General features: G+C 44.1%; 1 protein-coding gene across 7 annotated transcripts in view; it reads right to left on the reverse strand.

Moving 5' to 3' along the window:
• LOC133353469 (ankyrin repeat and fibronectin type-III domain-containing protein 1-like) overlaps positions 1–25,061 on the reverse strand; it is a 289,388-nt gene that overhangs the window by 59,731 nt on the left and 204,596 nt on the right. For 6 of the 7 annotated variants that reach the window (XM_061569738.1, XM_061569737.1, XM_061569736.1 and 3 more), the window contains 3 exons: positions 18,541–18,672; positions 8,634–8,889; positions 4,900–5,110 (listed from right to left, as the gene is read on the reverse strand). In XM_061569738.1, the coding sequence (XP_061425722.1) occupies positions 4,900–5,110; positions 8,634–8,889; positions 18,541–18,672 (599 nt within the window). Of the gene's footprint in view, positions 1–4,899; positions 5,111–8,633; positions 8,890–18,540; positions 18,673–23,012; positions 23,083–25,061 lie in introns of those variants that run through there. The other variant, XM_061569741.1, reaches the window with a different exon arrangement.

Raw genomic sequence — 25,061 nt, forward strand, 5'->3', positions numbered from 1 at the left:
AAGCCACTTCGTTGAGCTATCATTTGTGGCGGCCAGGTCGCTTTAGAAAGAGCTACACAGCTCAGTGGGCCTTACCTGGTAAAATAAAAAGTACTTTAGGAGTTTTAAGTTTTAGTCGGGGCCGCAGCTAACGCCAGTGTTCGAGCGATATCCAAACTGGTTCTCAACCTCCATCACAATTCCTCCCAGCCTCAACGTCTACCAACTCAAACTGACCAACACGGTGAAGTTACGGTCCACGGCGTAGGCGAGGCCTTCGTTCAACAGTAGATTTATAAACGTCTGTAAAATTATTTCGAAACGGGACTCCTTTCATTGCAAACATGGACCTTATAAAAAAGGGAAAATAACAACAAACGATTCAGACGTCTAGGTATTCTTCATTAAAAAGGGCCACAGTGTGATAAGATGAAAATAAAGTTCCCATCACCTCTTTTATACACGTGGAATTATTTTTGACTCATGTTGCTGTGATATAAAAACTTGAATGCTTCACTATTGCACAGGCATTTTCTGCTTAGGTATATGAAGTTACAATTATCCTCGGCAACTGCTGAAACGTCTGCTAATGGAAGCGCAGTGGCACACATACTATCTTTCGTATTCCCAAGCCTCAAATGCTAAATGGTGGATCTTGGGCAAGGACCCAAGTAGATGTTAACAACTATTTCCAATGAGTTTCCCATCGCAGCTGGTGGCCGTGTAGCAGATCTCACCCAACTGTGAATGTAATACATTTAATAAATATACACTGACGTCAACGCAAGCAAAACAATATTCAGAGGATGGTATGGGTTCATAAAAGCATCGTACAGAATTGGGGAGACGTCAGAAACACAACAAATATTCCAAGCAAATATGGTAAGCGTGGAGGAATAGATCAACAAACGATCCTCTCCAGAGTTCCCTCTCACGCAGGCCCTTGCACCAAGTGCAAGCGGTCTGAGGAAGCGTTAACCAGCGAAGGATATGTGAAGTGTTTCGCGTGCGAAGCCACTTTCATTGAAACTTCACGAGACAGCAAGTGAATGCTGGCAAGGCTGCGCACCGTGGGTTGCCCAGTCGTACAGCGGCGCGGGTTGATTGTATTTGACAGCGTGGACGTTGCTACTTCGTTTGGTGTGCAAGTGCTGAAGACTTGTACAGTACCCAAGTTATTCCAGGCACCGAGAGGAGAATCAAATGAGGTGTAAGCACACAGCCCTTTAACACCACGTCGAGTTCACATTATCGTAACGAAAGACGCTATTTTTTAGGAGACAAATTGGTTGTTTTTTTTTACAGTTTACAAAACACAGAATGTGCTTGTTATACACGCGGCTAACTTCATGGAGTAACAGTAAAACGGTGTTAACCACGAGCGAACTTATGACTGATTGTTTTCTCAACTGCTTAATTAAGTGGTGAAATCGAGCTCATTTGTGAAATTAAACTCGTGCAAAGTGATGGTACGTAGGGGAGATACATTACTAAATTGTCACAAAAACTTAAAAATCAACAGCAACTAAGTGGGAACACCGGCTGACTAATTAAACTGTACAACCGATGACAGATTCGAAACGAATTATCACAGCTCACAATAATCTCACATCGTGCTGCACTCACCACTGGAAGGTAACAATGCATGCTTGTTTAGAACAGAATGTAAGTCCAACATTTGTATACCGGGTGCAAGGCTGCAAGGCTGCACGCGGTATATTGCGACGTGTATCATCTATGAGCTGGTGGGGGAACGAGCAGGTAACCCTGCATGGAAATTATTTGGTGCACTTGAAATTTGTCGATTGTTAAAACAAGGTCCTTAAATCCCATGATTTGGTCGGGACAGTCTTGGTTTTGCAGAGCATTTGGAGATTTTTCATTTTTCAGATTTAAAATGGGTGGGGTTACATGACAAAAGGGCGGTGGTTGTCAGAGGGCTAGGAGGGTGCCTATGAGCTGCAGGTGGGGTCACCTAGCCTGGTACAAGCGCCATTGTGACATCACCGCCACTTAGTGGCGAATGGCTGTTGTTCTTGTTGGGGTCAATGGCAGAGAGGCGGGGGGGTACTCTCTCGGTGGACAGGGGTAGTGATTGAGTGGGCGAGGCCATGTCAAAGTGGATGTGGCTGAGGTTGGCAAGGGGCGGGCAGCACGGAGACCTGTTGTGGCACCCAGAGGATTGAATTGGGCAGTTTTATGATAATCAACTCGTATTGCGCGTGACACCTCGCAATGATCAGCACCTTCATCACACACCCAGGGGTGTAACAATCAATCCTCAGCACCCTGCCAGGAATTAGACGAATTGTCATGATTCAATACACAAATTTACAGATGAAAATACATGCTTCCCCTAACAATACATGCATTCAATCACGTGCGCATAAATCGATGTTTTTCAATATGCTTTGCACGTAATGGGCTTACATCGATCATCTAGCCACGAGAGGATGCTAGATTCGCCATCATTATGAAGTCAACAAAAATAAGATTCTTGGAATAACATCGTGAGACTGATTTATGACAATTTAGTGAAATCGCCAGGCGGTTGAATTGTTACGCCCATTGCGATCCGGCACCGTAATTTTCATGCAACGCTTTCGGACACAGTCGAGCTGCGGGATTATTGACACGACCGCGACCGTTGAACTCCAACGCGCGGCAGTTGTGTGCTTAGCGAGTGCGTGTCACACCGCTGAGTCGGCTCGCGCGCGTTAACAGCGACATGATTTCACTAATGTTGCCCACACGACCTTTGACTCCGATCGTCGGCCAGGCGCAAGGACACGTGCGCACTGCTCTCGTACTGCGGTGAGAACACGCGTTAGCGCCTATTCATACGAAACACAAGTCACGTAAAATTCAGGTGCAATAACGCAAAGACGGGCTATGGACATAACAATAATAATGTAGATTCATAAGGCGCCCTTAAACTATTTACATCAGTTTAAAACGGAGGCTTTCACGACCAATATTTTATCCATAATAGAGGTTTTGGGGTTAGATCGTGTAAATATAAAAGCATCGTTAAAGCTGCCACCACCCGACACAGCCAATTATTAAGGTTTGTCACGTAAACAAAACATGCCAATTTGTTACGAGTACAGCACACCAGTGTGTTGTGGAGAAATCAGGAGGATTTCAGAGTCCCGTGTGTATAAAGAAGGGAAATAGGCGAAACAATAGGGGGAGAGAAGGCCTCAGGGAGACAAGATAGAGAACGAGACAGAGAGAGGCCTTTTCAACAGGTTGTGGTCTTCAATGACTGATTATTCCAAACCTCCAAGGGCAGCGAGTTTCGCGATGCGTTGTAATCAACGGTCACCTACTGCCGGACGACCGCCACCCCAAGTTGTTGTCAACTATCGCATGTTCTGTGATGTAGCAACAGTCCACCCACAGCGCCTGCCTGCCCGTGGCCAGATTTCATCCGCCTCCCGTGTCGGGACGTACTCCTGGACGCGTCGCATTCCTCAGCTGCCAATCTATAACTATTCTAGACCATCTTCTTTTGCATTTAGAAGTAAGTGCTTTGGCTAAATTCCGTGCGCACGTTTGTATCTTGAATACCCAGAGGTTATTTTTTTTTCTCCTCCCAGTACACCATTTATTAAGTCGTTTACTTGTCAGATATAGTTGCACGCAATGATAATACACCTTTGGAATGCCGATGTGTGGTGCTGGCTGAGCATTAAAAGAAGAGATGACTAGGATATTGGCAGCATTGAAAATATACATCTGGCATGGTATTTCACGCAGACGTAAGCACTCAGCAAAATGTTGAGTTTACGAAAAAAAACCACCAAAAAACACATTTGAGCAAATTATGCCAGGGCCCTTAGGGTTCTTCTGTAACTGACATTGCAATGGAACACCTTGACCTGATGTTTTTATTCACACCAACATAAAGTCAAACGAGTGAGCTGCTTAGTAACCATATGAGTACACATTATCAACACCTTCTCATTGTTATTACACGTCAATGTATGCCTCGGGCATAACATCGGCATTGCATCCCACCAATAATTGTAAGTAATTTTAAACAAACCTGCGAATGCCGTATGAATACAGAAGCTCTGAAACACATCAGCATATTTCACGTGCATGAAATACTGAATGAAGGCTACTTTCTTGCAGCATTGGTGGCCGCATCACAGGCACAAGATTAACGCACGATTAGGCAAATTGCGCAAGGTAATTTAAATATCCTTTCGGTTGCCCTGTGGAATATCGCCAAATGCACACGATGTGCAGGTGTAGAATGATATGGTAAGGCCTCGATATTCGCGAGGGTTATCTTCTTGAAAATCACGCCACTGCTAGCGTCCACTGGAGAACGCTGCAGAGAGCTCCTCGATGTGATCCTTGGCCTACTTTCCATGCTGACCAGATGTCTCGGAAGGGGTGGGCATACCCATACTGATCTACTCGGGTGTACACATTTATACCTCTTGCAGGACAGGGACCCGGCAGATTGATATTCTTTTAACTATCAGGCCGAATTGCAAGTTGAGTATGCTCACCATTGCAGCACGGCAGCATTACAACAGAATAAATTAGTAGAAAAACAACTGGCACGTCGCCTGATTCATTATCAGTTAGTTTAACACGTAGGCTTTTCTGACCAATATCATCCATAATAGAAGTTTTTGGGTTAGATCACGTAAATATAAATGTGTCGTTAAACCCGCCACCACCCGACACAGCCAATTTGTAAGGTTTGTCACGTAGACAGAACATGCCAATTCGTTACTTGTACAGCACACCGGTGTGTTGGGAGAGCAAATCCACAACATTTACAACGTTTCACCAGTAATTACAACTAGCATCATCTGGCGAACGGCCAGGTTTCGTTTTTAGTTGTGTATGAGCGTGCATGAACATTGGGCCCGTGGGCTAGCAGGAGGCTCAACTCACACTCGGGGCTCTCGTGAGCTCCGGCCGTCAGCAGCATGCGGGCGATGGGCACGTTGTTGGTCATGACCGCAATGTCGAGAGGCGTGAGGCCGTCGCTGTTGGGCGAGCTGAGGTCAAGCTCCTCGGCCGAATGGCGGGACAGCAGGCCCTGCACCGTGTCCATGTCCTGATGCTCCACCGCCTCAAACATTGCCTCGACGCATGACAAGCCCTGCAACCCCCAGTGCACAGACACCCCCCGCGAGAATTTTAGAAAACACGTGCAGGTGTGCGATGCGCCCAAAATGATGTTGGCTTACGGCAGCCGTAACGTATAACGCGTGAGAACCATTCGACTAGCAACAGACGTGAATTGATTTGTTTGTTCCACCGAATGTTTGTTAAACTTTCTGCACGACTTTTTCACCGTTGCATCGTTGCATCTTTAAGGAGCAGCACAATGTGTGTGAAACATCTTGACGAATGGCGAGCATTAGTTGTAGCCTTGAGTTGATGTTTCGTAAAATGCTGAGTGATCATTTATCACCATTTTGTTGGTACATCTTCCAGAGGTCCCATAACGCAGAGGGGGTCTCCACTTATATTTCACGATAGCAGTGCACAGCTGGTCCACGAGCCATTGACCCAAACATTTCTTATTGGTACCACAAAGGGTGGCAAAAGCGAATTATGATTTTGTCGAATAATATTATCATGAGATAAAAAATATGGATGAAAGCAAGGTTACTATAATAGCATTTATGAGCAAAGGTCATTCAAGAAAAGTATTGTCGTATTATTGATAGTGAACATCCTTTTGGAGAGAAAAATAAATGATTATTTGAAACATGTAGGCAATATGAAAATAAAATTTGTATTTAAAGCTTTCGTGACTGCAGAGATTCATATTCTTGGCTCTTTCGGTAAAGTCACATAGAAGGGAAATACAAAATATTCATAATTATTTAATTATTTCCCTTCTACGTGACTTTACCGAAAGAACCAAGAATATAATATGAAAATAAATAGAAAATTGTACGTACATAAAACTGAAATTATATACGCTAACCTTGGCGGAGACTGTCAGCGGTGAATACTGCCCATTTGTGAGTACTGGGAGCGTTCGTCATCCCAAGTGGTACCAATCACCCACCCCTCTTGGCTCATGGGCTAAGCTGGGCAAAAAACACCGGTGTTTCCAATGCCGCAGTGTTTATTGGCAGTGTTTATCAGCGAGTGAATTTCACCAAAACATGTTTTGTTTATAAACCTCGTTGAAAAAGCATTAACACGGTTTGTTTCCCCGATAGTTTATGTAAACCTTTACTTTTTTCTCATTAATTTCCATGTGCCACCACATTTCAAAGTGTGCTTGCCTTACATGGATCAAATTAAACATCTATTTCCTCTCTTAACTTTGAAGGTCATTTGTCAAAAACATTGATGCCATTACATTGAAACTGTTTTGAGTATGTACGTTGAACTTTCTTTTGCACCACACCTAACCAACTGCGCTAATCGGAGGTGCGGGGGAAGGATAACAAACTAAACAAAAAAGCAGTGCTAAAGAAATGAGTTGTCAATGGAGATGATTTAAAAGCACATAGCTCCAGTGGCTTCCTAATATTGGGAGGAAGAGCGTTCCAGATGGCCGCAGAAGTACTTATGAAAGCGCGCGATGCAGTGACAGTCTTTGTTCGATGGTTAGCCAAAGGCTGCTGCGAGTATGACCGGAGTTTGCATGATGGTTTATGCTCCTTGACGAGATCAGCAAGGTGTTGTGGTTCCTTTGTGGCAACCACTTTGTGTGTAATGAGTGCGACCTTGTAATGTATTGTGATATACAATCAAATTATAATAATTTTACAGTCGCAGCTGCATATATGCACACTCCTTGGTAGCAAGTAGTATGATTGTATGATACATTTCCCTGCTTCACCCGTGTAAAAACACAAAAGAATCGTTGTTATTGTGAGAATATAACCAACAAATAGGTAAGCAGACAATACAGTGGGCTTTGCCTGCTGAAATGAGGATGGTTTCGTTTTATTTGTGTGTTTGGGTGATTTGTAAACCTTTCTTGTATTTTGTGAGAATATTGTTGTTGTAACGTTCTGACCCGCCCCTACTGGACAGAGAGCTTTATAGCTCATCAGATTCCTCCAGTATAAATACATATTCTGATTCTGCTATATCTTTATCTCCACATAACAAAATTAAAGTATGACACAACCCCTTGGCTCCACAGCCTTCTGGGAGTGGATCATTTCAGCAGCATTGATTCAATGGAAACAAACTCTGGACCGTTTTCAAATTACAGTGTCTTATCATCAGTCAGGCTTGCTTGAACCATTGCTGGTGAATGGCAATTATGCTCAGGATTACTTTGAGTGATGTATTTTAACCCACATTCTTTCATTTTGCAACGAAGCATTAGGAACACATAGAGTAAACTGTGCATAGCAGGGCATTTGATCCCTAACCAATGCCTGCACGTTTTCCAGGTGTTTGACAAATTATGTACGTGTTTTTTTATTCCAAACTCAGAAACTGCTCTGCTTTCATGTGCGTTTAATAAGCTTTTCATTTATTTATGAGCCCTATGGGTTACCTTCAATGCATTTTATGAGATAACACACACACACACGTGTGGGTATTGGGCCACGTGCCATTTTCATTTCATTATTTCATTTTACATTCGCAGGTCTATGTAAATAAAGATAGTGCCAACAGGAAATGGGACTTCAGCATTTTATAATATTAATAATTCACAGCCCTTTGTCAATCCAAAAGTGGATAAAGGCCTCCCCATGCCAAGTCAGTCATGCCATGTCAGTTATGCAACCACACATCTCCATCGTGGTCAGTGTGGTTTAATGAAGCGGTGGTGATGGCAGGATCATTTGCACCATGTTACACACACATAATCTGTTTAATGATAACAAAAAGACTTTAAGGCCAAAGCCTCTTTTATCATTCAATATCTTGATATTGGCGAAAGGGTCCCATAGTTACATCATATGTTGTATGTAATTACCCAGGAAGGCCTTACTGAGTGTCAATACTGGTTTTCAGGAGGGTCCTGCATTGGGTTATTTGGCCAGTTCCCTTTAATGAGCATGAGAGAATAATACTCAAACTCGTGCCAGAAACCTACTTATCATGCTGGTTCTCATGGCAATACATTGCCCTGCAGGAGGGCATCTACAGCACAGCGTGGCCTCATCCCTGCAAGATCCACCTACAAGCTCGCCAGATTGCAGGTGTGCATCATAGGGCATTGGGTTAGGGCAGTGGTGGTGCTCCGGCATAACCAAACCAAACAAAAAACTTCGGTCTAAAAAAGCAGCTCAAGAGGACCCGGATTCACGAACAAATGTATGCATGTATGTTGAACGTCTTTCGCACCGAATTGTAGCCAACCATGATAATCGGAGCTGCACAGAAGTGCATCGAATATCACCCCAAATTCGAATTCTAATAACATTACCAGCTATTCGCACAACAAAAGCAATTGCTATCTCTCATCTCTATCGTGTCTGTATCGCTCCTCTCCAATTTCACTACATCTGCATGTTTGTATTCATTTATCTTTTCTCCCTACATCTCTATCTATCGTCTATATCTCTTCTGTTATCTCACGAGGAGTTTATCAATTCAGAGGGACTGTTGGGGGAAGGTGGAGGGCGCTAATATGTTTGCTAAGAGCCTTCACTGGGCTAGAGCCCAGAGCCGGTTCCCCTCGGGGCACCTACAGTGGACGACTTGCGCTGGCGGTCTCTGTCCGAGCGCCCTCCGCCACTGCCACCGCCGCCTCCGCTGTTGCCACAGGCCTCCTCGAAGGACGAGCTGCTGCTGCGGAACTTCCCCGAGAGGTTTCGGTAGAGGCGTTTGGCGGCGCTGGGCGACGAGGGGTTCCCTGGGGCCCCCGTGCCGCCCGCAGCCATCCGGCGGGAAGCGTTCGGCAAGGGGACGTCGCGCAGCGGCTGCGCCATCTTTCCTGTGCAGGACCTTTGGGAGCAAGTGGATGAGGGAAGACGATGTCCAAATGATCGGTTCATAAGCCCGCAATGGACCAAAAATGCATCGAATCAAGTTAAAATAAAAATGCCTCTGACAATGTTACTCGATGAGTACATCAAGACATAAAAAATCCATTACGCTCTGAAGGAAAACTGCCTTATTGCGATGCTAAAATATAAAAAGTGGTAGCCCTCTAATGAACGTACGTCTTAATTTCGAATGTATTTTGGAAAATAGCGCTCTTCAAAAAACCCAACATCTATCTATATATATAAAGGTAAAAAAATTGTTTGTGGGTTTGTTGTGTGTGTTCGCGTGCATGCGAAGGATTTGCCTCTCCAACGGTGAGGTTTACGTGAAAAAAAAAAGCCAGGTACCACGCCGTAAGCCCCGCGGTGAGCAAGCACTATTCTTTTTTCACATCCGTCAACTTAAAATTAGTTAAATTAGCGATTGAGTGCGATTTTTTCGTGGTTTCATGGCTAGGGGGGTCAGGGGTAGCAGCCCAGCCCCTGCCTGCCAAGGTGTCACCTCGGCCGGCTGGACAATCTAGGCGAGGCCGGAGGCTCTGCACGGGACTAGGCCTCACCACGCCACTCTGTCAGGTGAGTACTTTTGTGCTATAGAGTCGATAAATACTGCTATAGAGTCAGCATGTACTAATGTAGTGATAGCAGGTACCACCATAGTCGGTATGCACTGCTGTAACCATATCAGGTACTACCACAGTCAGTATACACTGCTGCAATCATAGCAGGTACCACCACAGTATGCACTGCTGTCATCATAGCAGGTACCACCACAGTCCCCACTGCTGTTAGATTTTTAAGAGTAGTTTTGAAATATGTTTTTGACCCGGGCAATGCCATGTATATAAACTAGTAATGGAATGAAGTAAATCGAATGTACAGCTCGTCTTTTATTTTCAGCTGAACTGTGTCTCCACTGCCAACAGCGGTGCAGCCCTCAGTGCGCCGCTGAACGCTGTCAGCGCCAGGCCATGCAGCCCCCCGTGGAGGTTGTTTTGACCTCACTTTACCACGCTCGTCAGTGCAGGTTGCTGATACGTGTGGAGCATAGATGTGGAACTATATAAGGTAGTGTGCAGTATAACACTGGACTCTTGACGCACTGCTTTCTGCTGCTTTGCCACAGAGCCCCCACAGCCTGTTGTGCACGAATGGTGCTCGCCCATATCAGCACTGTGCATGACAAACTCTACTTAGCTTCTCAGATCTAACAAGATCGGGTGCATTCGGGGTGACTTGTTCAGAGGCCAATAATGGGAGTTAAATGAAAAATAACAATATTGTTACATTTTGTTTCATGTATACAGAATAATTGCCATATATATTATTTGTAAATATATATACATGGAAATATGGCAAGGTGACAAAACATCACTTGAAAAATATAATCACAAAGAGACAGAAATACATAAAGCACATCCAAATTAACATGACAATGATTTGCCAGCTGCCAGGTTGATGTTGCGTATGTTTGTGAGAGATTGCTTATAGGCATTACGTGCTTTTTGAAATTCCAACCATGGCAGTGCAATATTTCTATCACGTGTTTTGTTTTTCCAATAAGCTCAACTTTGACAGTCTGTTGTGCTCTTGCGGATGCAAATAGTTGTTGAGAGGAGAAAGCAGACATCATTGGACTATTTAATTTCGACGATTGTCAGGCAGATTGACAATCGACGAAGCTGTGCGCTGGGGCTTTTTAAACAGCAGAGATGGAGAGAATGATACTTGGATGTGTCACGAGCAATTACTTGAAAAGCCTGATGGGTGACGCGGGGTACGGCGTCGAACAAATGAGACCATCACTGCGCCGCGCTGATGTGCAACCACCACATTTGGCACTGCCAACGATTTCTACGGAATGACGGATCACGTCACGCCGTCGTGCAAGTGGAACGGGAGATTCTGCACGACGGCTGGATGATCTTGGGGATCCGTGACGCTTTCGCCGCTTTATTCTCTTCCATTCATTCATGTACGTGAACTTAATCATCCCTGACAGGAAGCTAGCGTAAGATGTCCTCTCGAAAGAAAAAAAAAAGGTAAGATGGCGCATCATTGTCGGGAATTATTTAGCGTCATTATTTATTTGAATCTCATGCTGTGCATCTGCGTCTGGAACAAGACAGGCTTTTGCTTAAAAAACGTTATGGCTGGATTTTCTCCATGCATTGCTGATAAACGATTTGATGAGGTTGATTCCCAGAAACAGGATATAGGAGAAATGCAGGCTTCCCAACGAATACATTTCTGCTCATGATCAAATACACTAAAGGCACAATGTAAACGTTAAACTGCTCACTTTGCCTCCACGCCTCTATTGTGAAAGGGGAGGGGATCCCAACAAGTCTGCTTGTTGCTCATGACACATGACCTGTACCGCCCGTTTGTCGATCGACTGCTCGCTGTTGGACCTCCTCACCAGCCGTGCGGGGAGTGAGGGTGCTTTGACCATACTTCTCTTCGCCGGTCACTACGGGCTGGATAAGAATGGATGTTGCCGCCCTGTCCTCTACTGTCCACAATGCCTACTGCACCTGTGTTGGGGGGACACGGTGGCTGCTAACGACCTCGCCTGGTATACAGGAGGTCGTGGGTTCGATCCTGACCCTGACGTCTGTATATTTCGAGTTTGCATGCCCACTCTCCCCGTGGTCATGTGGATTTTTCTCCAGGTTCTATAGTTTTACCAGAGGACCTGATTAAGCTTTAGCAAAATTCCATATATTGCGTTTCCGCAGAACGAAACCAAACTCCAAACCGCTAACTAATACCAATGCACAGATCGTTATAGCTGTTCGGCAAGATTGGGGGTAAAATATTTTCTAAGTGTTTTAAAAAAAAACCAACCCATTAATCTTCTTGGTTCTTTCGGTAAAGTCACATAGAAGGCAAATAATAAAATAATACAAGTAAAACATTATTCTTTTTTTATTATGTTTTATTATTTATTATTTTATTATTTCCCTTCTACGTGACTTTACCGAAAGAACCAAGAAGATGAATCCCTGCAGTCACGAAAGCTTTAAATCGAAATTCAACCCATTAATGTTATGGTGTGTACAATGTGATTAGTGCATGTCCAATAGAATGTCAAGCACATTGATATAATCTCACATCCACGTGTATTAGATTGTATGTGCATTTGTGTATCTCTTTGTAGTCAGTCAAAGCTAAAAATTGACTTCCTTGCCTTTAATGCACACGCTTGCCAGCTAGTTATTTTTTTTGCAAGTGTCATATGTCATCATGAATATCAAATTCTAGTCATCACCTCCATTCACTCTATGAATGATTTATTGTGTTCCTTATCCACACGAACGGTTGGCACACTGGACTTCAAGGTGTCACCATTTTGATCTCCCATCGCGCGACATGCTGAAACAGTGGGCAAGGTTTTCAAATTGCACCCCTCCTCCGTCGATGCGGTCACATGAAGGGGTCCACCCAGTGAATTGATCAGTAGCTTGCGTGTGGTGGGGGTAATGTGTGGGCATTGCTACCGCTTCCACGATGTCTGCCCGTCCTGAAAGAGTAGGCCAAATGCCCGCTTAGAGAGGTTCTCATGAGTTCTTCGAGTGGAGACCCTCCAGCCAGCAGTAGCATTAAAACGATCGCTGCATCTTTGCCTTTTGTACACATACAGCGGACTCTCGATTATCCGCGTGCGGTTTATCCGATTTGCGGATTTATGTCAAAGATTCTGACATAAATGAATAACTCGTGGATTTCCCCTTAGGCCCAAATGAATAATCTAAAAACAGTTATACACTGTCAACCTTGGAAATGTTCATTACAAGCCATGTGCTTAAACCGAACAAAGATGTGCTTCAGTTAATTCGAATTCCAGGGGATCACCATAACAGTATAGTAGTTCTAGATTTGAAGCTTTCGTGACTGCAAGGATTCATATTCTTAGGTTTTTTCGGTAAAGCTGTATCAAGTACTTGATACAGCTGTCGTGCTGTGACGGTTCCACCTGAAGACGGAAGCTTGTGTTGCCTCCGAAACGTCGTGATTTTTATTTTATTTTACTTTTATTAATTAAATTTTTTTACCTACGTGACTTTACCGAAAAAACCTAAGTATAGTAGTTGCATATCTGTACAACAGTGGGCAGAGTTTGATTGATTAAGATTGGCGTGGCTCTGCTACCCACTGAGTGGGCGGACTTTCCTGCGCGGGAGCAGGAAAGTGTTGCCACTGAGCACGCGCATCATCCGTCGATCGTGAGTATTCCTTCTAAATCCAAATAGTAACAATCTAAATCATGAGTTGTGCTTCATTTTGAGTGATTTTTATGATAATTTATTTCGTAAGTTTAAATTTATACCTATTTTAGTGTCTTTTGGCATGGAGATCCGGGGGAAAAGGATAATTTGGATTATCCACGATTTTGAATTATCTGAGGCCGTCCTCCCCCGTCATTAGCGTGGACAATCAAGAGTCTTCTGTCGATTTGAAAGCATATAACTTCTATGAATGGTTCCAAAGCTGAAGGATGTCGGTTTTATATTAACAGGCGTGTACAATGCCGCATATATTGATTTCTCAATTGTCAAGTTTTGCGGCAGTTTCACATTGTTCCTGAAAAAGTTTTATAAACCCCCATTGATGTTTGTATTTTCTTGTATAGAACAGCAATATCTACCCCCCCACACCTCTCCTATCTTTAGCAATGTGTTGTAGCCCTTCTTACTACCTTTACCCTATATATTTATATATTTTTATCATTGATTTCTGAAACGTGGTACGCAGTCGTAGTGTCGGCTGCTCTGACTCACTTGAGTGTGAGCGTGTGAATAAACGATTTATATTTATGTATAAACACAGATGACAGCGTTCACGCGAAAAATAATAAATGTTACGAATAAACAAGAGAAAATACTGCACAATCAACGGCATGTAATGAACTCTGCCACTCTGTGCGTGATTTCCGTTCGGGTTCATTCATGCTACTTCATTGTGATAACCTAAACCCAGAACACCGTGCGGGCATTTATATAAAACATAATCGCTGTCAGCATTATGTCCGCCAGTTGAATGGACACGCATGTATACATTATTTACTCGAGGGATATTTCACCCGCTTTTCCATTCCAGTTGACGCTCAAGTTTGGCAAAAAATGTACTTCTGATACCGTCATGGGTGGCTACCCAATTCAAAATCTCCCGAACCCGTTTGAAACAGGCGTGCGTGCAATGTTTTTATTTAATCGGTTACTCGGAATGCCGTGGCCAGTCCATGCGTCTATAAACCACGCGACACACGATCAACAGAACCAAACAGATTGGGAAGAAGAATGCGGCGCAGAAACGTTCCAGCTTCCGAGGCTTTGATTCGCTTGCCCAGCCTTTGCAACCCACTTACATAAAACCATAAAAAAATGCGTTGTCACCATGTGCACTCGGCACACCAGATGATGATCAACACGCAGCTGCTAGCGTGGGACCACGCAACCTGCAGTCCAGATGGTGGGCTCATCTGGTGGTTAAGATAGTTTTGTAGGAGAGCATGCAGTGGGAAGTATGCGATTATGAGGGCCAATGCGACACCGAAAAATAAATAGAAGCCGCTCTTCCGTTCTTAAATAATGGTTAGTGTGGCTAAAAAGGGGGGGGGGGGGTTGTGGGGAGCGGTCACTACCGCTTAATGATTAGCACGCTGTGCTCCGAACACGGCGATCCGGGTTTGATTCCCGCTCACGGCCAACACCAGTGATAGCGATTATTTGAACTGGGCCTCCGCTGGTTCGGCTCAACCTCAAAATGAGTACCTGGTGCGATGCGTAAACATCGCCACTGGGGAGACAAAGGCGGTCGGGCGTGATGCTGGCCACCCACCCCCTCGTGTGCCGTGCCGGCCTTCATAGGTGCTCGCTAACAGCACTTGCCCCAACAGTCTGTTACAGGCTATAGGGGGGAGTCTTTGTGTGGGGTGGGGTGGGGTGGTGGTGGTGGGGGGTAGGTGGAAGGGGGTGGGACATAAAGTAAATGTCAACTTCTGATAATTGTGAGAAATGATTCATGTTCAGGCTATGCGCGTCATTTGAGTCTAACGACGTGGGCCGGCGTCGACTATGACGTCCGTCGCGTCCCTCCGCACGCGTCACTGCGCGCAAACTCATTGACACGTCGCTCGCGGGAGCCGCCGTCGAGAGCAATATTTTGGCGACGGCTGTTTTGCGCAAGCACGAATATTGTCTGCGGCAAACCGCGTACATTGGCGTATGATGCGTTTGCGATATTTAATTTGAATCGATGCCGTGGACAAGGCGATGGCAAATTTAGGTCAGCCCACAATGTGTCATTCAGCGGTGAATTTAATGAAGTCCATATCATTCACACCGGCATGCATGTATCCCACTGCGCAATATTTAAGCGGCTGTATTGTACGTGGAAAAAATATATATTATGCTGCTGAAACTGCTTCGCTTTATTTATTTATTTAAAGATTATGCATTAATGCGTCAAAACTGAAAACTAAAAAATATATATAACATTTCGGTGAGTGTAATTTAAAGTTGTCAATGGAACATTGTGTCGCTATGTGCTGGTATATTTTTTGATTTTTATTATTATACGCCTGATTAACAGGCGTCACAGAAATGTTATTTTGTACAGTTCGTGCACAAACACACACACACAGGCAAACTACCACTCTCTCCTTGTTGAAGGGCGCATGTAAAGATAACCAGCGTGGCCACGCTGGCAAGTCTATAGAGCAATCATCCATTGAAAGAAGCAGATTTACTGCGGCGGCACGAATGTCACGTCCTGCGGGAAACCGTCCAAACAGTCATCAGTCTGGAGGACAGCTGCGGCGTTTTTGTTGTTGTTGGTGTTGGTGTTGTTATTGTTGTTGTTGGTGTTGTTGTTGCTGCAAAATCTTCGAGCACAACGCATTTCTGTGCAGTGAAGGAGGATAAGGAGGAAGGATGGCAGCAATTCAAAGGCGTCAGTTCCTAACTCCCTATGTCCACTCAAAGCAGTTCTGAATTATGGCATTGCTTGGCACCTACCAACAAGCCCTCCCCCATGCCTTTACAGCCACCTACCCCTTGTCATCTGCGATGCCTGCCACTGACGGTGGAACTCTTGTGTGTGTGCGTGCAGTCAGCCAGCTGCGGTATTAATATGAGACTTGGCCATGTTGCTGCATTTACAAAGCGTTTTTTTTCTTTCCCTGGCTGGGTGTGAGATCTGTGTTGCACGCTCTGCATTTATTTCCGCTGTTAGCATCAGATAAAGGCAGACGAGGGAGAAACGGGCCGTGTCTGTCGTGTGTGTGTATGCACGCGCATATGCTCCGGGTGCATTTATTTCATTATAATGTTTGCCTACACGACATATCATTGTGCTTCTGTGCATGTGCATATCAGCGGAGGATTATCTATGCTGCGTACACAAAGAGGTGGCAGCTGTCCACCCGCTATTATCATTTACAAAATTACGTTGTGCATGTGTCGCGCATTAAAAAGAGCATACCACGTATTATTTGTCAGCGCGATAAAAAAAAAAACCCATATCCGGCTCGGTACAAACGCGGCGCCGAAATAACGTCGTGCATGGCCAAAGTGTCACACCGACAATCAGCCACAGTTACCAGGATCTATTGATGAAGACTACAGGAGGGTTTGCTCATCATTTATGTGTGGAGGTGTCACCCTTTTGTTAATCCACGACTGGGGGTTATTGGACCATCGTTCACCCACGCTGGTCCAGTGGCAGGTTGATGAAGGAGCGCAGCTCCGAAGCCTAACAGTATAGTAGAGTGGGGATTTTATTTGCTGCTATCTCTCGCCTATCACGTAGCCCCACAACGCTTTGGGCAACCTGGTTTTGTGCGCGTGTGGTCTCCTATCCGAGCACTTTGCAGGCTCAAAGCCTGCTCAGCTTCCGAGTTCTGACAAGATCGGACACATTCCAGATAATTTGGTGACAGGCACTTGATGTAGATGAAGTACATATCTGTGTGTACGTGTCACATGCACAAATAATATAATGTAGTTGAGTAACGTCCTGCCCCAGCGAGTGCATACACACAATCGTTCAAACGTCGTGTCTGAATATGCAGTCTTGAGCAACCCGATAAACATAGATATTAACTTAGAATAGGGCGAGGATGAACAAGCTTGAGATGGCCACAACAGCTTCTATACATCGGGATAAATATGTGATTTGCAATGTAAAATGTGCTCATTAGTTTACCGCTAAATTGCTTAATTAAGCATGTTACTGTCTGCACGAATGATCACCTCCAATTTCCCGAGCAGTGCCAGTTTCAAGGGTTCATGTAAATCCCTCGGAGCATTGCTTCGCACTCTCTCATACGTGTTCATTAAACAATTATGAGACCCACTTCCCAGTGGATGGCAATCTTCAAAAGCAACCTGAATGCCGTAACAATGCTGATGGAACACATGGTGTTGTGTATCGGATAAACATATGGAACCATCCCACAAAATCTGAATCAGAATATCTATTTATACTGGAGGAATCCGATGAGCTATAAAGCTCTTTTTCACAGATGTCCAGTAGGGGTAGGTCAGAACGCTACAAACGAGTACCCGGCACCAAATATTAAATAACGTGGTTTCTTTCTTGCTCACTTTCCATTCTACCGTCCAATGTAGCAGACGTGGTATTTGTGGTTTAACTCTCCACTTGGTGAGAATTCACCAGCAAGGACGGCTGCTGCTGCTGCTTATTGTATACATCTCGAAAGGAATTGGACAATCACCACAGCAGTTTCATTATGACTACAACGTTGTTTAAATTAATGACATTTTGGTTACTCAAGAGCCACTGGTTCCGTGAGGTCAGCGAAGATAGGGTCGTCATTCTCTGAAGTGCCATATCACAAGCTGTTAAGATCAGAGTCTCTAAATAGCAAAGACATTTATCATTCGAATTGCCACAAGCATTTATCTTGGTTTTATCATTATAGTGTTGTGAGAACGATGTTAATGAGGGTGAGATTTTTCGGAAGCCACTGAAGCTATGCGCTTCTAAATCTAGATTGAAAACGAATTTCTATAAGAACTAATTTTTTGTGTTTAGTATGTTGTCCTTCCCCCGCACCTCTGATAAGCATGGTTGGCTACGTATGGTGCGAAAGAAGTTGAACATACATACACATAGAGCGGAGCTGTGACCAGACCCAGTGCAATGGGTTAGTGCAAGGCTGCATGTAATACTGTCCTGTACGTTCATACATTACCCAGGAAATAATTTTTAGGCTTCCAGAATGCTCAGAGAAGACACACAAATAAGAAAAATGATCACTAAACATCGGTCACACTACATCACTTCTGACAACCCACTTGCTACACTGCCATTTAAAGACACATCGATGCCGTGCCGTAGGTGTTTAGCGCGCTTTGAACACAACTCCAAACCCACATCTACATTTGCTTGATCGCAGGTGCGCAAACAACAATCCACCGCAGCTCAACTACGAAAGAAATAAAACGTAAAAGAAGACATATATATTGTAAACGTTATAACCGTTTGTAAGACTGCTGTACCGATAGACGGCACGCATTGCTGGCAGTGGAGATGAAAGCGTGAGACGTGAAGGGTTTGAGCCCGGGGAGGCAAGCCTCACCAGTCAAAGCTGACAGATCTCTGGCGATTAACCTCCGGCAACGCGAGGCGGTCACTCAGCACATTTCCCTGGCTCTGCCGCCGCTCCTTGTGGTTGAGCCGCTGGGTCAATCTCGCCAGGCCCCCCTCAAACCTGTGGGCACACACAAAGCAGACTGAGGTGATCACAAAACCATCAGCAGCAGCAGAAGCAGCAGCAGCGATTCACCCAGCGAGTGGTGGTGGTGACGTCACCGCCACTCACTGGGTAGCAGTGTCCAAGCAAGACTTGATGCTTTGTTATTCCTGCAATTGGTTGCGAAGCCGTCTTATGGGACATCACGGGACAGACACTTTATTTAGGGTTTGCAGACCCCCAGTAAATGGTGTCTACGAAGGATGGGCCATGCATTGAGTTTGCTTGCTCTGTACGTATGCTTCCCGGTGTATCCATCCCTGTGCCTCAGGCTGTCGTTGGAGGTCAGCCTCCGAAAAAACAAACAAACACGCACATACACGCACACACACACGTGTTCACATGGTCACACATTCATAAGGACGCACGTAAGATAAGCCGGCAAGCACGCACGCAAGGGTGTGGTGTGGTCACCACCATGCCTCGGCTGGCTTTTGTGTCTCCAGTGCACAAGCTTATCATAACAATTATAGGCTGATTCTTGCTAACAGAGGTTCAGGTCAAATTCTGATAGCAATTGCTACCGCTGCTGTGGATGGCGAGGAATGGAGTCCAAGATAACCGTGCAAGGCACAAACCCCAATGCCCAAACTCCCCGTTTACATGGACGCTCCGTATAGCCACACGCAGACACTCACACAATGCAGAAGCAGCCTGTGTATAGACACACTCAGACGGGCACTTGAACAAATTGTTAGTGGCACTACAATATGAGTGGCCAAAATATGCATTTGTTACATGTTAGTCTTATGTGGACAGCATCGGCTATGAACAGTTCATGGTCTATTTATATTACCACTGGGTCACATGGCTTAGAGCACCTTCCCTTGCTCGTTGCATACTAATGCTCTCACATATTAATCACGTAATAAACATACATATTAATCGTTATATATATAAAGGGTTTGTCTGCATAGGTGACTAGCGGTTGGAGGACGACCATTTATTGTAAAGATTTGCATTTAATTTCAAGTACACATGGACTATTGTAGCAATGCAGAGGTCATAATTGTGATACTGTAAAAAGAGCAGTACACTGATTAAACCTTAAACAAAATCGAAAACACAAAGAGTAAAAATATGGTTACTTAAATTCTATCCATGACAGATTTGTTGGGTTAGATTGCATAAATATAAATGTGTCGTTAAACCCGTCACCACCCGACACAGCCAATTAGTAAGGTTTCTCACGTAAACAAAACATGACAATTCGTTACGGAATGTTTTGTTTACAGGACAAACCTTACTATTTGGCTGTGTAGGGTGGTGACGGGTTTAACGACACATTTATATTTACGCGATCTAACCCAACAAAACCTCGAAATGGATAATATTACCACTTTACATTTCGAAAACAACAAATGTGGCACATTTGTACTTTGATGAGTATGAATCATCAGCTGAGTCACCGTCTTATACATTAAGCATGTATATAAAAATGCTGGGCATATCAGACACAAAAAGTAAGTGCGTGAATGACTAATGAATGGAAATCTAAATAAAAATATGAAAAATAATGAAACATTGATTGCATGTCTATATCATCATTTTCATGTTGTACCATGATAAAATATAAAACTCTATTTGTCACTCATACACATTTACTGGTTTTAAACTAACTGCTGCAGTAAATCTGACCTACGTTTCTCAGAGGGTTTCACATAAAATAAAATTTGTTCCTGAATATGTACCATAAACACTGCCCATCTTTCAGATTAAAAAAAGACCAGCAAATAAAACGACCTGATTCACGTCTAGCACGGCGCACATTCTAGACGAGTGAAAGTGTTCCTCTGCATGCAGCTCATGCTTTACATTTACAATCTTTACATCACGTGTGACCTTCCGGCGGGGTTAATGTCGATGTCACCGCGACTCACGCCTAATGCGCACGGCGCACCGGGCCATGCGAGCCGCCTAGCTATTTGTGTTGGTAATGAAGCGCAGTTTCCGTTTTAACTTTGGGGGATTACAACTGCGAGTTTAAATGACAGCATTAACCGAAATAGCGCTAATATCCTTCCTTAAAGAAGAAAGAAAAAAAAACAGCCAACGGATTTTCAACTGATAGGATCTGACCCTCATTTACGTTACATCAGCGGGACAAATTCGCTTGAATGTGGCTGGCATTGGCATGGCGCTGACAAGCATACCACGTGCTTGGGAATGACCATCTTGTACCGTAAAGCATTTCAGCCATTATCAACTACTGTATGCTATTTCGAAATTATTGACATTTACTCTGATCTTCTTAGAGTAGACTTTCACTTGACAATGTATGTGGTGTTGAACTTCTCACCGCACGTAGCCAACTGTGCGAATCGGAGGTGTGGGGGAAGGACAACAAACTAAACACAAACAGCAGTTCTAAAAGAAATGGGTTTTCAATCTGGAGAATTATAAACCAACACCGGAAGTGATCAGGCTGGTTCAATGCTCGTCGTACTTCAACAATCTAAATAATAATAAAAAAAATAAAACAAGCTAAACAAAATTCATATATCCTAACTTGGTTGAAAATAGGAGAGAAAAAAACCTAAAATTTGTGCAAAGAAGCACGGAGAGATGCACGCTTCTTGCTGTCTCTACACTGAGAGACAGAACAAAAAATCAAATAGATTGGACAACATGCGAAGGAATTATGGATGGTATTGGTCGCGAAAGCCTCCGTGTTAAAATGCGAAGGTAAATTAAACAGTTAACACGTTTAAGAGAAGTGAGTGCGCTTGGGCACGAGAAGGTACGATGGCCAATGATCAATAAAATTGACGGATTGGCATCCAAGGAATACGATGCGTCTGAGACAAACGAGGAGATGGAGCTGTGACATGAGCTCGTGTGGAGGTGTCAGGTGGGTTATTACATCGCAGGAGGCCTTCATCCAGCAGTGGAATTATCAAGGCTGATGATAATGATGATGTGTATCTTCACATTTTATATCTCTCTGTACTACCAGATATTGGCAAAGCATGTAATTATATATATAGTGACGTTGTTGGATATAAACCCAACAGGTATATCAAAATCACATTTAAGGAATACCTAGAAGTTCTACCGACATTGCCCTGTATCCCACCAGGACGTATCTGCTACTGGACTCAGTTGTGCTGACACATGAAGAAAGCCATGATTGTCAGAGGCCTATATTTAAACAAATAAAACCAACACCGGAAGTGATCACAGGCTGGTTCCATGCAAGTTGCACTTCACCATAGCCAAAGAGAGGGCAAAGCACATTACAGGCAAAGACAAGAGAGTTAATATCCTGAGTGTAAGGTCAGGAGCTAGCTAATTCTACGAATTGTGTTTCTTGCTGAAATCAGCAAAATGATTAAATGGATGTCACTATTTAAAAATTTGGTGGAGGAATTTTCAGGCAGATCTCTCCAGGAACCCGACCGTCTGGAAGGCATTACAGATATTATGCTGGACCATATGGTTCAACTGTGAACATCATCTAAGAGTTTGTAATTCTCATTGTAAAAGAAGACAATGATCAGGCATCATATATATTGAGGTTTATATGCGCTTAAATCAATAGTAATAACAAATTACCAAAGCATAATTGTTCGCGTGTGCCCATATTTATTTCAAACGTCTGTCAATATTTATATGAGAACATCTGAGATAATCCAGTAAATTCTAGCATCTCTGGTGAACAGGTAAGGGACCATGAACACAATATGACATCAACTCTAATTCATATGAAAATAATACACACAGAGATGCAAAACACAAACAAAATGTAATGCTCTATTATGTGGTGGCAAATATGATTAGTAACCCCATTTCAAAGCGCGTTTGAAAAACGTGCACACGGACAAACACACCAGCACACACTGGTGTGCAAAGAATGCTTGTCGCTCGCAGAGCTGAGAGATAAATGGCAAATTAATGCAGACAGCATGCAGCGAAAGCATTCCAAAATAATCATCTGCCTTCCGTGCCATCACATTGCCTCACATCTCAATTGCATCGTGCAACATTCATAGGAAAAAAAGCACAATTGATATTACATCCACAAAAAAATCGAAGATATGTTTCCCTGAAATATTAGGAGAATGTTCACAAATTTTCCTCCACGTGCAAATGTCTCTGGAAGAATGAAATCAACACCGTAATATTCGTGGTATACACGCTGCGATTTTAGCTTCATCTCGAAAGAGATAGAAACACGTAGGCGAGTTCCAGCGACGCAGAGAATGCAATTTACCAAAAACGGTCTGCGCCCCATCGCAGTGCCGGGTACGGTGCGGATGGCGAGAACCCACGGCTGCCAAGAACCTGTCTGCACTGACCTTCTCTCCCTTCCAGAAACGAGCCACAGCGGCTGCCGTGTCCGTACACGCCGAGCTGACACCCATGTTCTGCGCGCCTCACTTGCCGTTGTTCGTGCTTTAATTCTCTACGCTCCTCACGCCATCAACCACACAACCGCCCTGCCCCCCCCCCCGCCGCCGCTACATTTAAAGCGGCGAGGCTGAAATGAATTCCTTCCTGAATCATAGCACACGCGTTGCTCCGTCACAGCCTCCGCCGTGCGCCCGGCAACTCATCTCATGATGACCGCGACCCACCTACACCAACACGTGCGTCCTCGGCGACACTATTGTGTAGCTGATACGTTGTTGTGTTTTTTTACTTCATCGGAGATTGCGAGCTGGGGATTAACCCTTTGACAAACGCCTGTAAATAAAAGTCTCAGCCATGTCTACATTGCTTGGACTGCGGTCTGCATTCTGCAGCGCAGGTTAACAAAGGGATTTGACAATGTTCGCTCGTATACCGAGACGTGACTTTACCGAAAGACCCAAGAATACGATTTTTTTTTCAGTTACAACAAGAGATGATTGTGTAACTGCTTCCCTCTGAGACATTGAAAGATATTGATTTTCTTTCCCTCGCTTGGCTAAGTGTGTTCTTCCGACTCACAGGAAACGTAAAGAAATAGAAAACCTCTTTGAAAGGCAAAACGAAAGTGGCAAACAATTCTCCTTGAGTGTCCTGTGCATCACAATCTCTTCAGTATCCTGAGGAGAGGTGCGTGTGACGTGCCGCCTGCGTTACGTCGAAAGGCATTCGCTCTACCGTATTGTACGTTTTAATTGAGCAAATGAGGAAAGAACATATTCGCCACCACAGTCATGAGGTAGCATGGATGAAATAACTGTAGAGCATATGCATCCACATTGCCCGCACAAGGCGGTAAGATTTTGTTAAAAAAGGAATTACATTTGGATGGAATAGATGTCAGGGTTAATTCTTTTCCCCGAAAATAAAATGTCACGAATGTTATAAATCCACCCATTTGCAGGCACAGCAATATTCTCCTAAAATAATAAATGTCTCTAGTTTTACTGTTACTATTACAGTGGTTTCGAATAATATTGCACACGTCATGTTTTATTTATTTTCTCAGCTTTTCCGGAGGTTCACGATTTATGAATGAACATGCACGCCAACACAAAATGATTAACACAAACCGGATCCGTTTATTCCCGTCGCAATATATTGAGGTGCAGTGGCGGTAAAGTGTTGCGATCGTGAGCACCTTTGCACTACGAGCCCCGTGAGACGAGTTCAATTCCCAGACACAGCTCACATCTGTGGCGAGCGACATCTGAGCAAGTCATGGGTCCCTCCCCCGCCTTGCTTCACCAACCCGTCACTGACCAGTGTGGTGAAGCATGGTCAACCTCCACCACTGACATTGTATGGAGGCTTCCATCCGGCAGTAGATGGACAGAAAGCTGTCATGTTGTTGAAGAATCTTGATATCATACAACAAGAGGGATGCTTCCATGCTGTAGCGGTTAGTTAGCATTCTGGACTTGCAATGCAAAGGTGGCCCACGTGATTTCCCAGCATGGCACTGAATGTTACAAGTTTGTTTTTTTATCATCCCCACCGCCCCGCCTCTGTCTATGAATTGCGCCTTATAATTGTAAATTATTATTGTTGCTAGCAGCAATACATGGATTTGCCTCAGTTGACTGGCAGATTGTGTGCGGTTGAGTCAAATGTTGGTATTACCACCTCTTCAAAGCTGTCTGGTCATGTTGGAAGAGTAGGCCAAATTAGCCTCTGGAAGGGTTTTCTACATCTCCCTACAGTGGGGGCTATTCCGCCAGCAGTGGCATAAGCAAGCAGTTGTATGGCTGCACTTTTACATTTTCCTTACCTTCACAAAATATTTTTGAAAGACATCTAAATATGGGTGACTAAAAATTAAACCGTCTAAAGTATTTTCTTTCCAAGAGTAGAACAATGGAACGAACTGGAAGGGGTGCCATCATTTTTGCCAAACTGGCTCCGACTCAAATGTTGACTTAAAACTTTCGTGACTG

Source organism: Lethenteron reissneri, chromosome 44, assembly GCF_015708825.2.
Source record: "Lethenteron reissneri isolate LAM-NWPU_2019-01 chromosome 44, ASM1570882v1, whole genome shotgun sequence".
NCBI classification, from domain to species: domain Eukaryota; kingdom Metazoa; phylum Chordata; class Hyperoartia; order Petromyzontiformes; family Petromyzontidae; genus Lethenteron; species Lethenteron reissneri.